Raw genomic sequence first — 13,760 nt, 5'->3', positions numbered from 1 at the left:
ACATATTTCATAAATAACCAAATCTAACATTGAAAAGGTCAGTATAAGTAGTTGGAAAACAATCAGTTATTACTCCAAAATGAAAAATATTAAATCTTAGTGTAAAACATGACTTAATCTACGCAAAATAAGTTCATTTCTTTCTAATTCTGAATGTAAACACAACAGGACTCATACATAGATAAAATCCAAGATTATTTCTCTTCTTTAAATAAATCTGAAAATTAAGAATTGCAACATTTTGAAAAAATAGTGGGGAAAAAAGTCGACTGATTTCTCACAAAGTTTTGGTTTTACAAGAAGCGAAGCCTGTAAGCTTCCTTTTTAATTAGACTGATTTTCAATCATAATTATACTGTTATTTCCTGATTGTAAAAGTGATGCATGTTTACTATAGAAAATTTGACAAATATGGAAAAATGAAAAAAAGAACCCAATTACCTATAATCTCAGCCCCAAAAACCATCACTGTTCACATCTTAGTATATTCAGCCTTTTTAATAAAGATATCATTTGTTATTATTACCTATATTCAACTGAGTTCAGTCACTTTAGTAATACTTCATGGTACTTTCCCAGGTCATTAAATATTCTTTCAGAACACACTTTTTAATGACCACACGGAATCCCTTTGTATGTGCGTCTCAATCTCTTGATCAGCTAAGACATTCCCAGCACCCAAAAGCATGCAGACAGACAGAAATACCAGGAATTCATTTCCTTATTAACGAAATTTGGTAGTACTGCATGGAAATTACCTGTTTGAGAAGATAATTCAAATCTTAAAGATCAATTTAAAAACAAACATTCTAAAAAAATAAAATAAAATAAAAATAAAAACAAACAAAAACGTACCAACTATACTATCAAAAAAAGCTCCACGCAGATGCCAATCATTTTTATCATTCAGGAAAGTGATCATGTGGGACAGCAAAACGTCATTGGCTTTCTGGCGTCCAAAGAACACACACAGCCTTGTTATCCCGTTTTCCATTAACGTTTGTTTCACGATATTTTCAGGGTCACTCAGCAAAGTGACAACTTTCTGCTGGACCATTTCATGTAAGGCTTGGAGCTCTAAAAAAAGAAAACAAAGAAAAATGTGACCAACTTTCTTTCCTCCAAACATACAGAGCCAGTCTTTCTCACTCCTTGGAGGAAACAGAATGATTACAGAAGCCACCACTGAAAACCTGCAATCACTAAGCTTTTCCACTACGCAATGCATTGAAGGCTAGCTGGGAAAATGAAACATGGATTGAAAAACACTGTAATAGCAGATGGTACAAGCATGGCCACTACCTCACTATTTACGAGCTCCATTTATGAGGCTCAGAGGAAAAACAACGGGGAAGCACCAGAGAGATACTGTCCAATAAGATCAACGTAAGGATATGAAGCTCCTTAAAAGTGGTCAGGATATAATCTGATGGCGCAGGTGTTGGTTAGCTACAGTTCAGAAAGCCAGAAAACACACTGCAAGTCTGGACAAGACTTCACATGATCTGGCCACCATCACCTTCTCTGATCCTGTCTCCTACCCACCCTTCATCTTTCACTCATTTATTTACTCAGTTGGCTGTCTCCCCCTTACTAAAACAGCCTCAGGAGAGCAGGGACCTTTTCTGTCTCGCTTACCACCACATCCCTGAATGCTCACAGCAAGCACACAAACTGCCTGGTGCAAAGCTTATGTTTACCCGTTATCGACTGACAAAACGAATGAAGGCAAAGCCCACTTCTGGGGCAGCCACTGTCAAGGGAAAAGGTGGTCTGAAAGACACAATTCTATATTCATGTTAAGGAAAACTTTAGATTAACTCCCCCAAAGTTTTATTGCCTAACTTCATCAGTTAAAACATCCAAGGACTTTCCTGGTGGTCCAGGGGTTAAGAATCACCTTGCAATGCAGGGGACGTGGGTGTGAACCCTAGACAGGGAACTAAGATCCTACATGCCCTGGAGCAACCAAGCCCCTGCACCACCATCAGAGATCCCAATGACACAGTGAAAATTCCGAGCGCCCCAACTAAGGTCCAATGAAGCCAGATAAATATATTTAAAAAAAATTCACAGTCCAATTATATGCTTATAGGATGTACAACAGTATTATTTTCCAAGTAATTTGAAGAATTTCCTTTCTGATACATTCTAAGTTTAAAATTCTTCCGGTGTCCTCGATTCCAAATATTTGTTGCATAAAATGATACATTTAAAAAGTAAATGAGACACTACAACTGTCTTCAGTGCAGCTCAGTTCAGTCGCTCAGTCGTATCCGACTCCATGCAACCCCATGAATCGCAGCACGCCAGGCCTCCCTGTCCATCACCATCTCCCGAGTTCACTCAGACTCATGTCCATCGAGTCACTGATGCCATCCAGCCATCTCATCCTCGGTCGTCCCCTTCTCCTCCTGCCCCCAATCCCTCCCAGCATCAGGGTCTTTTCCAATGAGTCAACTCTTCGCATGAGGTGGCCAAAGTACTGGAATTTCAGCTTCAGCATCATTCCTTCCAAAGAAATCCCAGGGCTGATCTCCTTCAGAATGGACTGGTTGGATCTCCTTGCAGTCCAAGGGACTCTCAAGAGTCTTCTCCAACACCACACTTCAAAAGCATCAATTCTTTGGCGTTCAGCTTTCTTTATAGTCCAACTCTCACATCCATACACGACTACTGGAAAAACCATAGCCTTGACTAGACAGACCTTTGTTGAAAAAGTAATGTCTCTGTTTTTTAATATGCTGTCTAGGTTGGTTATAACTTTCCTTCCAAGGAGTAGGTGTCTTTTAATTTCATGCCTGCAGTCACCATCTGCAGTGATTTTGGAGTCCAAAAAAATAAAGTCTGCCACTGTTTCCACTGTTTCCCCATCTGAAAAGTAGATTTCTCTAGTTTTTCTGAACTAGAAATATCTTAGAAAACATCTAAGTATATTATTTCACTTACAAATATTCAACACAATAAACATTAACTAAAAGCCTGTGAAAAAGCCGTCTGGATGTAGAGAAACCTGAGCCAGGGTTAGACCAGGGATAGTTCACCGTTACACTGTTCTTTTATGATAAAAGGTATGGGTTTTGATACAAGAATCATAGGTAGTATGAAATAAACAGTTTATGACTGAGTATATGTCAGAATATACTCACATAAGTAGGAAAGGTTTAGATTCCTTAGCTATGGTGTGGTTAATGTTTTTCCTTTTATCCTATAATTATTTTATAATTTGGCTAGCTTTGCTGTTGACACAAGTCAATTCTGGCTGAAAAACTACTGAGCTTAGAATCTGTGGTGACAGGTTGGTCATTTTGGGGCGAGATAACAATGCATAAGAAAGAGCAGAAGAGAACAAACACAGGACTCCTTCCCTCCGTACATCTGGTGTTCTTTCATTTTACACTAGAATTATCAAAGAGACTCTGCTGCAGGTTCACATTCTAAATAACAGCCATTCACCCTAAATAACAGAGAGCTTGGAAGAGGAGGCCACACCACCTGTGTCATAGTTTCCGCTGGGATGTGTCACTTCGTCTATTTCTTCACTATTTGGGTCGTTTTCCACGTTGAGATTTTTCAACTGTACTAATTCCAGGAATCTCAAAGCTGTTTCTGCCAGCAGAGCTATGTTTTCTATAAAAGGGAGAAAATTTGTAATAATTATAACCATAAATTTGTACAATGCTTATAACTTGTCTTCCCTAAATCTTAATACATATAAATAATAATCATAAAACTAAAGAAAAGCAAGACTTTCCAATTTAGCACTTAACCTAATCTGACTTTTAGTGACTAATCTCATCATCTACAACTAGACCCAAACTACCCGTTTTAATCATGAAACATAAACTTCTTTTAAAAATACAGAAATGTACAACATGGTAACTACAGTTAACACTGCTGTATGGCATATATGAAAGTTCTGGAGTAAATCCTAAGAGTTCTCATTATATGGAAACAGCAGTTTTTCATTGTTTTGTATTTTATCTTTGTAAGATGATGGGTGCTAACTAAACTATAGTAATCACTTCACAATGTATGTAAATCCAAGCCATTATGCTCTACATCTTAAAACTATACAGTGAGGTATGTTAATGACATCTCAGTAAAACTGGAAAAAATACCAAATAACCAAAAGACAGCACTCAAATCATTTGACGCAAAAAAAAACAGCTTAATTCTTCCACAAAGACCTATCTTTTCAACAGCATCATACTGAGTAAGAGACACGCAGTAGGCTACCAGAGAAACACATTTCACATTGAATTAAAAAGCTGACCTTTAGGATCACCCCGGTCCTGGCTCACGCCTTGACCTTGACACTCACCAGATGACTGGTCAGCCAACCTGAGTCTCAGCTTCCTCAGTAACCGAGTCAGGACCACCTCAGAGGACCACTACCCACGCGCATCACCCCTTAAGGGCCTGCTTTACCGTGATCCGCGGGTTCCTGCTGAACCAGCGTGACGCTGTCTGCCTTGCTGCGGCAGCGGTCCGCCTCCTCTCTCTCTCTGATCGTCTAAGAGTATTCCCCACTCCTGGCCGCTGTGGAAACACCTGCTCCTTAGCGCTGCTGCCACACCTGCTGCTAACTCTGTCTGCTCTGGGCTTCCACTTTCCTCCTCCTCCCATTCTTGCATATTCCTGCCTCTGCCCTTCCCCTCTCACTCCCATGCTTAATATGTGACCATACCCTCAAAGACACACTCTTTCTCTTCTCAGCAGCCAGTGGCACTGAACAGGAGCTACCTTATTCTAGTCATTCTAAGACTCACTTTTTCTTCACTTTGTAACATCTCTGAAATAGTGATGCATCCCACCATAGCTGACGTTTTTTCGTCTGCCAAATACAGTGCTTCCCTTCATCGTGGAGTCCTACCCCCTATGCTTGCTAGGTTCAACACTTTTCTGAATAGAACAAAAATGTACCTCTTGCAAGCAAGGTATTGATACCTTGCAGCGCCTACTCACCCTAAATTAGACAGGAGAATTCTATACCATTCTCTGATGATTCCTGATGAATACTCCCATGTTAATGGAAATATCTTTATTAGGAAAAGCCTCTGCTTTTCTTGGGCACTTCTCAAGTCTGGAAAGATCTATTACTTATCTCCCCATTTATGCTCATAAACCACAACACACTTGTCAGTTCAATTGACACAAGATACAAATCTATACCAGCATCTCTTGAGTTTAAAAACACCACAACAAAAGAAAATTTTAATTTTTAAACATTTATCATTATTGACACGTGTGGTTTACTTACACTTAGCCATACAAGTTCAGAGAGACTTCTGACTCTATCTAAAAACACAGCCTTCTCAGGCTTACGCCATGGCTCACCACGGCCGGGTGGCACGGGGCACTGCAAGGTTCTGGCACTGACTCTGGGTCACCACGGCCTCTCACCCTGAGACCCAGCAGACAGATAAAAGCACGGTGCCTCAAAATCCAGGTCCACAGCCGCAGCTCTGAGAACTGAGAAAGAACCAGTCCTGGTACACTCTGGTGCTATGCCTCAGCCTCTCCCATCCCCAACACCTCAGCTGAGAAATGAAGACACTCTAATACCTACTGCTCAAGACTGGTGTGTCAGCTTCAACAGCCAGACAGACCTTAAACTCCAGAACCACTGAAGCCTGTTCTACAGAGTGAAATAAGTCAGGGAGAGAAAGACAAACACCGTATATTAACACGCATATATACGGAATTTAGACAGATGGCACCAGTGATCCTACATGCAGGGCGGGAAAGGAGACACAGACGTAAAGAACAGACTTCTGACCAGCGGGAGAAGGCGAGGGTGGGATGATCTGAGAGAACAGCACGGAAACACGTACATTACCAAACGCGAAACAGATGACAAGGCCAAGTCCAATGCCTGGCTGGTACCCAAAGCCGCTGCCCTGGGACAACCCAGAGGGATGGGGTGCGGAGGGAGGCGGGAGGGGGGTTCAGGATGGGCATACACACGTTATCAGTTCAGTTCAGTCGCTCACTCATGTCCGACTCTTTGTGACCCCATGAATCGCAGCACACCAGGCCTCACTGTCCAACACCAACTCCCGGAGTTCACTCAGACTCACGTCCATCGAGTCCATGATGCCATCCAGCCATCTCATCCTCGGTCGTCCCCTTCTCCTCCCGCCCCCAGTCCCTCCCAGCATCACAGTCTTTTCCAATGAGTCAGCTCTTCGCATGAGGTAGCCAAAGTACTGGAGCTTCAGCTTCAGCATCATTCCTTCCAAAGAAATCTCAGGGTTGATCTCCTTCAGAATGGACTGGTTGGATCTCCTTGCAGTCCAAGGGACTCTCAAGAGTCTTCTCCAACACCACAGTTCAGAAGCATCAATTCTTCGGCGCTCAGCTTTCTTCACAGTCCAAGTCTCACATCCATACATGACTACTGGAAAAACCAAAGCCTTGACTAGACGGACCTTAGTCGGCAAAGTAACATCTCTGCTTTTGAATATACTATCTAGGTTGGTCATAACTTTCCTTCCAAGGAGTAAGCATCTTTTAATTTCATGACTGCAGTCACCATCTGCAGGGATTCTGGAGCCCAAAAAAATAAAGTCTGACACTGATTCCCCATCTATTTCCCATGGAGTGATGGGACCGGATGCCATGATCTTCATCTTCGGAATGTGGAGTTTAAACCAATGTTTTCACTCTCCTCTTCTGCTTTCATCAAGAGGCTTTTTAGTGCCTCTTCATTTTCTGCCATAAGGGTCATCTGCATATCTGAGGTTATTGATATTTCTCCCGGCAATCTTGATTCCAGCTTGTGTTTCTTCCAGTCGTGTTTCTCATAATGTACTCTGCATAGAAGTTAAATACGTAGGGTGACAATATACAGCCTTGACGGACTCCTTTTCCTATATGGAACCAGTCTGTTGTTCCATGTCCCGTTCTAACTGTTGCTTCCTGACCTGCATACAGATTTCTCAAGAGGCAGGTTAGGTGGTCTGGTATTCCCATCTCTTTCAGAATTTTCCACGGTTTATTGTGATCCACACAGTCAAAGGCTTTGGCATAGTCAATAAAGCAGAAATAGATGTTTTTCTGGAACTCTCTTGCTTTTTCCATGATCCAGCGGACGTTGGCAATTTGATCTCTTGTTCCTCTGGCTTTTCTAAAACCAGCATCAACAGCAGGAAGTTCACAGTTCACATAATGCTGAGGCCTGGCTTGGAGAATTTTGAGCATTACTTTACTTTACTAGCGTGTGAGATGAGTGCAATTGTGCGGTAGTACCTGCGGCTGATTCATGCTGATGTGCAGCAGAGGCCATCACAATATTGTAAAGGAAGTATTCTTCAGGTAAATTAATTAATTTAAAAAAATAAAGAATCCAGAACCAACTTCAGAATCTCTATATATTATACATTTAACCCTTCCAACCAGAAGCAATACATGCCCTTACTAGAAGCAGATTTTTCAATAAACAGTCGCTACAGTTTTTATGCTATGACTGCTAGTAAATGAATGTAAATATGATATATCAATATAATACCTACACATCAGAATCTTACCTATTCACTACAACTGAGAAAGACTAAGACAGACTGGGCAAAAATAGCTCATAATAGTCTAAAAAACACAACTTGATTTTAAAAACCATAGCCTTTTCATTTAATTTGATTCAATGCAATTAAGTTGATGCTTGAACACCTGAATTTTTCAATATTATATTGAAATATTAACATTCAGTTAAGTTTAGTCGCTCAGTTGTGTCCAACTCTTTACGATGACATGAATTGCAGCACGCCAGGCCTCCTTGTCCATCACCAACCCACAGAGTTCACTCAGACTCACGTCCATCGAGTCCGTGATGCCATCCAGCCATCTCATCCTCTGTCGTCCCCTTCTCCTCCTGCCCCCAATCCCTTCCAGCATCAGAGTCTCTTCCAATGAGTCAGCTCTTCGCATGAGGTGGCCAAAGTACTGGAGTTTCAACTTTAGCATCATTCCTTCCAAAGAAATCCCAGGGCTGATCTCCTTCAGAATGGACTGGCTGGATCTCCTTGCAGTCCAAGGGACTCTCAAGAGTTTTCTCCAACACCACAGTTCAAAAGCATCAATTCTTCGGCGCTCAGCCTTCTTCACAGTCCGACTCTCACATCCATATATGACTACTGGAAAAACCATAGCCTTGACTAGATGGACCTTAGGCGGAAAAGTAACGGCTCTACTTTTGAATATGCTGTCTAGGTTGGTCATAACTTTTCTTCCAAGGAGTAAGCATCTTTTAATTTCATGGCTGCAGTCACCATCTGCAGTGATTGTGAAGCCCAAGAAAAAAAAGTCTACTACTGTTTCCCCATCTATTTCCCATGAAGTAATGGGACCAGATGCCATGATCTTCGTTTTCTGAATGTGGACTTTAAGCCAACTTTTTCACTCTCCTCTTTCACTTTCATCAGGAGGCTTTTGAGTTCCTCTTCACTTTCTGCCATAAGGGTGGTGTCATCTGCATATCTGAGGTGTTTGATATTTCTCCCGGCAATCTTCATTCCAGCTTGTGTTTCTTCCAGTCCAGCATTTTTCATGATGTACTCTGCATAGAAGTTAAATTAGCAAGGTGACAATATACAGCCTTGACGGACTTCTTTTCCTATTTGGAACCAGTCTGTTGTTCCATGTCCAGTTCTAACTGTTGCTTCCTGGCCTGCATACAGATTTCTCAAGAGGCAGGTTAGGTGGTCTGGTATTCCCATCTCTTTCAGAATTTTCCACAGTTTCTTGTGATCCACACAGTCAAAGGCTTTGGGATAGTCAATAAAGCAGAAATACATGTTTTTCTGGAACTCTCTTCCTTTTTCCATGATCCAGCGGATGTTGGCAATTTGATCTCTGGTTCCTCTGCCTTTTCTAAGACCAGCTGGAATATCTGGAATTTCACAGTTCACGTATTACTGAAGCCGGGCTTGGACAGTTTTGAGCATTACTTTACCAGCGTGTGAGATGAGTGCAATTGTGCGGTAGTTTGAGCATTCTTTGGCATTGCCTTTCTTTGGGATTGGAATGAAAACTGACATTTTCCAGTCCTGTGGCCACTGCTGAGTTTTCCAAATTTGCTGGCTTATTGAGTGCAGCATTTTTATAGCATCATCTTTCAGGATTTGAAATAGCTCAATCGGAATCCCATCACCTCCTCTAGCTTTGTTCGTGGTGATGCTAAGGCCCACTTGACTTCACATTCCAGGATGTCTGGCTCTAGGTGAGTGATCACATCATCATGATTATCTGGGTCGTGAAGATCTTTTTTGTACAGTTCTTCTGTGTATTCTTGCCACCTCTTCTTAATATCTTCTGCTTCTGTTTTAGGTCCATACCATTTCTGTCCTTTATTGAGCCCATCTTGCATGAAATGTTCCCTTGGAATCTCTAATTTTCTTGAAGAGATCTCTAGTCTTTCCCATTCTGTTCTTTTCCTCTATTTCTTTGCATTGATCGCTGAAGAAGGTTTTCTTATCTCTTCTTGCTATTCTTTGGAACTCTGCATTCAGATGCATATCTTTCCTTTTCTCCTTTGCTTTTCACTTCGCTTCTTTTCAGAGCTATTTGTAAGGCCTCCCCAGACAGCCATTTTGCTTTTTTGCATTTCTTTTCCATGGGAATGGTCTTGATCCCTATCTCCTGTACAATGTCAAGAATCTCATTCCATACTTCATCAGGCACTCTATCAGATCTAGGCCCTTAAATCTATTTCTCACTTCCATTGTATAATCATAAGGGATTTGATTTAGGTAATACCTGAATGGTCTAGTGTTTTCCCTGCTTTCTTCAATTTAAGTCTGAATTTGGTAATAAGGATTTCATGATATGAGCCACAGTCAGCTCCTGGTCTTTAATATAAATATTAAATAATATTAAATATTTTATATTACTAAATGATATTAATAAAAATTCAATATTAAATTACAGTATCACATAATCCATGGCTGGCTGAAATCCACAGACGCAGAACCATGGATGGAGGGCCAACTAAAAATTATAAGAGGATTTTCAACCGTGTGGAGGGTCAGTATCGCTAAGCCCAACATTGTTCAAGGGTCAACTGTATTTCTCTTTACCAAGTGAATTATAAACATGCTTTCTTTCAAATAAGAAACCTGGATATCTCTTTAAATAAATCCTGAATGTCCTAAGCCTAAAATTTATACCTATACAACTATGGAAATCAGAAACCATCAATAGGCAGATGGATAAATATTTTTTAAAAAGCCAACAAGCACAGATCACCCTGTGGATGTGTGTAGCTGTAAAGACAGAGTCCAAAGATCATTTCTCATACTCCATTAAAATAACAAGCATATCATAAAATAATGAATTAATAATAAGCAAGTGTCTTTCAAAGAAAGAGACATTATCATCACTACACATAAGTCACATACTATTTACAAAGACTTCGGAATTCCAAATTTCCATCAGATTATATTTTAGAAAGAAATCATGGAATTATGTGAATATTTCAATGACATTTTCCATGCAGAAATAAGCATTCAACATTAATTTGGGGAGCTAAAAATACAAGTCTGTATCACTTGATTTTATGAGAATTATAAATATTTGTAAAAACCGGTAGATGTGTTACTGTAACACACGCACTTCACCACAAAGAAGCCACACTTCCTAAGCATCATAGTAACTGAGTTCAGTTCAGTTCAGTCACTCAGTCGTGTCTCTTTGCGAACCCATGAATCCCAGCACGCCAGGCCTCCCTGTCCATCACCAACTTCCAGAGTTCACTCAGACTCACGTCCATCAAGTCAGTGATGCCATCCAGCCACTTCATCCTCGGTCGTCCCCTTCTCCTCCTGCCCCCAGTCCCTCCCAGCATCAAAGTCTCTTCCAATGAGTCAACTCTTAGCATGAGGTGGCCAAAGTACTGGAGTTTCAGCTTTAGCATCATTCCTTCCAAAGAAATCCCAGGGCTGATCTCCTTCAGAATGGACTAGTTGGATCTCCTTGCAGTCCAAGGGAGTCTCAAGAGTCTTCTCCAACACCACAGTTCAAAAGCATCAATTTTTCGGCGCTCAGCCTTCTTCACAGTCCGACTCTCACATCCATATATGACTACTGGAAAAACCATAGCCTTGACTTGACGGACCTTAGGCGGAAAAGTAATGGCTCTGCTTTTGAATATACTATCTAGGTTGGTCATAACTTTTCTTCCAAGGAGTAAGCATCTTGTAATTTCATGGCTGCAGTCACCATCTGCAGTGATTTTGGAGAGCAAAAAAATAAAATCTGACACTGTTTCCACTGTTGCCCCATCTATTTCCCATAGTAACTGAAAGCACCTTCAAATTCAGTAACCTAACAGGTTAGGACCTTTCAACACCAAACTACCGAGGAAAATTAATTTTTTTCAACAGCAATAGACTGTTATACCCTAATACTAATATTCAAGCAAACATATCTGTTCAGAGAAACTTCAGAAAGGTCTAAAGACACTAGATCAGAAGCACATACTTGTAAACCTCGTACTCCAAATTAATGTTAATACTCCCAGTTCAGTTCAGTTCAGTTGCTCAGTCGTGTCCGAATCTTTGAGACCCCATGAATCGCAGCATGCCACGCCTCTCTGTCCATCACCATCTCCCGGAGTTCACTCAGACTCACGTCCATCCAGTCCGTGATGCCATCCAGCCATCTCATCCTGGGTCGTCCCCTTCTCCTCCTGCCCCCAGTCCCTCCCAGCATCAGTCTTTTCCAATGAGTCAACTCTTCGCATGAGGTGTCCAAAGTACTGGAGTTTCAACTTTAGCATCATTCCTTCCAAAGAAATCCAAGGGCTGATCTCCTTCAGAATGGACTAGTTGGATCTCCTTGCAGTCCAAGGGACCCTCAAGAGTTTTCTCCAACACCACAGTTCAAAAGCATCAATTCTTTGGCGCTCAGCCTTCTTCACAGTCCAACTCTCACATCCATACATGACCACAGGAAAAACCATAGCCTTGACTAGACGGACCTTAGTCGGCAAAGTAATGTCTCTGCTTTTGAATATACTATCTGGGTTGGTCATAACTTTTCTTCCAAGGAGTAAGCGTCTTTTAATTTCATGGCTACAGTCACCATCTGCAGTGATTTTCCAGCCCCCCCCAAAAAAGTCTGACACTGTTTCTACTGTTTCCCCATCTGTTTCCCATGAAGTGATGGGACCAGATGCCATGATCTTCGTTTTCTGAATGTTGAGCTTTAAGCCAACTTTTTCGCTCTCCTCTTTTGCTTTCATCAAGAGGCTTTTTAGCTCCTCTTCACTTTCTGCCAGAAGGGTGGTGTCATCTGCATATCTGAGGTGTTTGATATTTCCCCCGGCAATCTTGATTCCAGCTTGTTCTTCTTCCAGCCCAGCGTTTCTCATGATGTACTCTGCATAAAAGTTAAATAAGCAGGGTGACAATATACAGCCTTAACGTACTCCTTTTCCTATTTGGAACCAGTCTGTTGTTCCATGTCCCGTTCTAACTGTTGCTTCCTGGCCTGCATACAGATTTCTCAAGAGGCAGGTTAGGTGGTCTGGTATTCCCATCTCTTTCAGAATTTTCCACAGTTTCTTGTGATCCACACAGTCAAAGGCTTTGGGATAGTCAATCAAGCAGAAATACATGTTTTTCTGGAACTTTCTTGCTTTTTCCATGATCCAGCGGATGTTGGCAATTTGATCTCTGGTTCCTCTGCCTTTTCTAAAACCAGCTTGAACATCAGGGAGTTCACGGTTCACGTATTACTGAAATCTGGCTTAGAGAATTTTGAGCATTACTTTACTAGCATGTGAGATGACTACTCCCAGTACAATCATAAAATTCTGTGCTATGTATTTTTACTTAATAATTCTGATCACTTCAAATAATCAGAGTACACACAAAGCTTGAGTTTCAGGAACAGATCAGCTATAAAGTATACCAAAATGTACACAAATAATTCAAGGACCAAAGTTCAAGGTTATCTTTGGAATTTCCAAATATCAGAGAAACAAGAGGTATTACAGTCACTAACTTCAGGATGTCAGTGGTCATTTACTGGGATAATAAGCTCTTACCAGCATAGGCTAGCCTGACGATTGTGGCGTCATCCTGGGCCAAGTGGGCTATGCCTGGCAGGATGTACTCTGGGTAAATGTTGACATCGTTGCGAGGAACCTCCTTCACCAGAGCAAGAACTTTAGTCAATGTCCTCAAGGCTTCGGCCCTTACTCTGGGAACAGAGTCATTGCTGAAATGCAAAAGGTAAGGTGTAATACGATCCAAAAGAATTTCTACACTTAATCTTGGGGCCAAATGGAGAATAAGTTCCAAAGCGGCAAGCTTGGAGTCGCAGTACTTCAGGGTCTGCAGGCAGGATGTTATAACTGACACCAAGATAACCAGCCCATTCTCCTTGGGCTCTCCATCTGCTTTCTCCAGCAGATCGTGTCCACACAGATTGTGAATGATGTTGTCCAAATCCTTCCTTATAACCAGAATACGCTCATCTGCAGAAAGAAATGTTTCTTTGGCAAACTGGGCCATATAGGGCTGAAGAAAAGTATAGAATATTTCAGGAAAGGCATTGCCACGTTGCTGCTTTAAGTAATCTTCTGCCTCTAAACGTTTATCTGGTTCACGGTGAATCATCTGAGTTACCTACACCAAGGGGAAAATGGGAGTAAAACACAGATTTGAGAAAAGCAAATTAAATCAGACCAAAGCTACAACACCAACTTACACGTGATTTAAAGGGATTCTGAGGTCATACTGACTCTTTCCAATCTT

At 41.3% G+C, this 13,760-nt stretch overlaps 1 protein-coding gene across 4 annotated transcripts in view; it reads right to left on the bottom strand.

Moving 5' to 3' along the window:
* Window positions 1-13,760, bottom strand: part of PIK3R4 (phosphoinositide-3-kinase regulatory subunit 4) — a 328,716-nt gene that overhangs the window by 52,691 nt on the left and 262,265 nt on the right. For 3 of the 4 annotated variants that reach the window (XM_052646163.1, XM_052646153.1, XM_052646171.1), the window contains exons 4-6: window positions 13,049-13,631; window positions 3,496-3,630; window positions 856-1,077 (exon numbers count right to left, since the gene is read on the bottom strand). In XM_052646163.1, the coding sequence (XP_052502123.1) occupies window positions 856-1,077; window positions 3,496-3,630; window positions 13,049-13,631 (940 nt within the window). The remainder of the gene's footprint in view (window positions 1-855; window positions 1,078-3,495; window positions 3,631-13,048; window positions 13,632-13,760) is intronic. The other variant, XM_052646181.1, reaches the window with a different exon arrangement.

This window comes from Budorcas taxicolor, chromosome 1, assembly GCF_023091745.1.
Source record: "Budorcas taxicolor isolate Tak-1 chromosome 1, Takin1.1, whole genome shotgun sequence".
In the NCBI taxonomy this organism is placed as follows: Eukaryota; Metazoa; Chordata; class Mammalia; order Artiodactyla; family Bovidae; genus Budorcas; species Budorcas taxicolor.
This window is presented reverse-complemented; position numbering and strand designations above follow the sequence as displayed.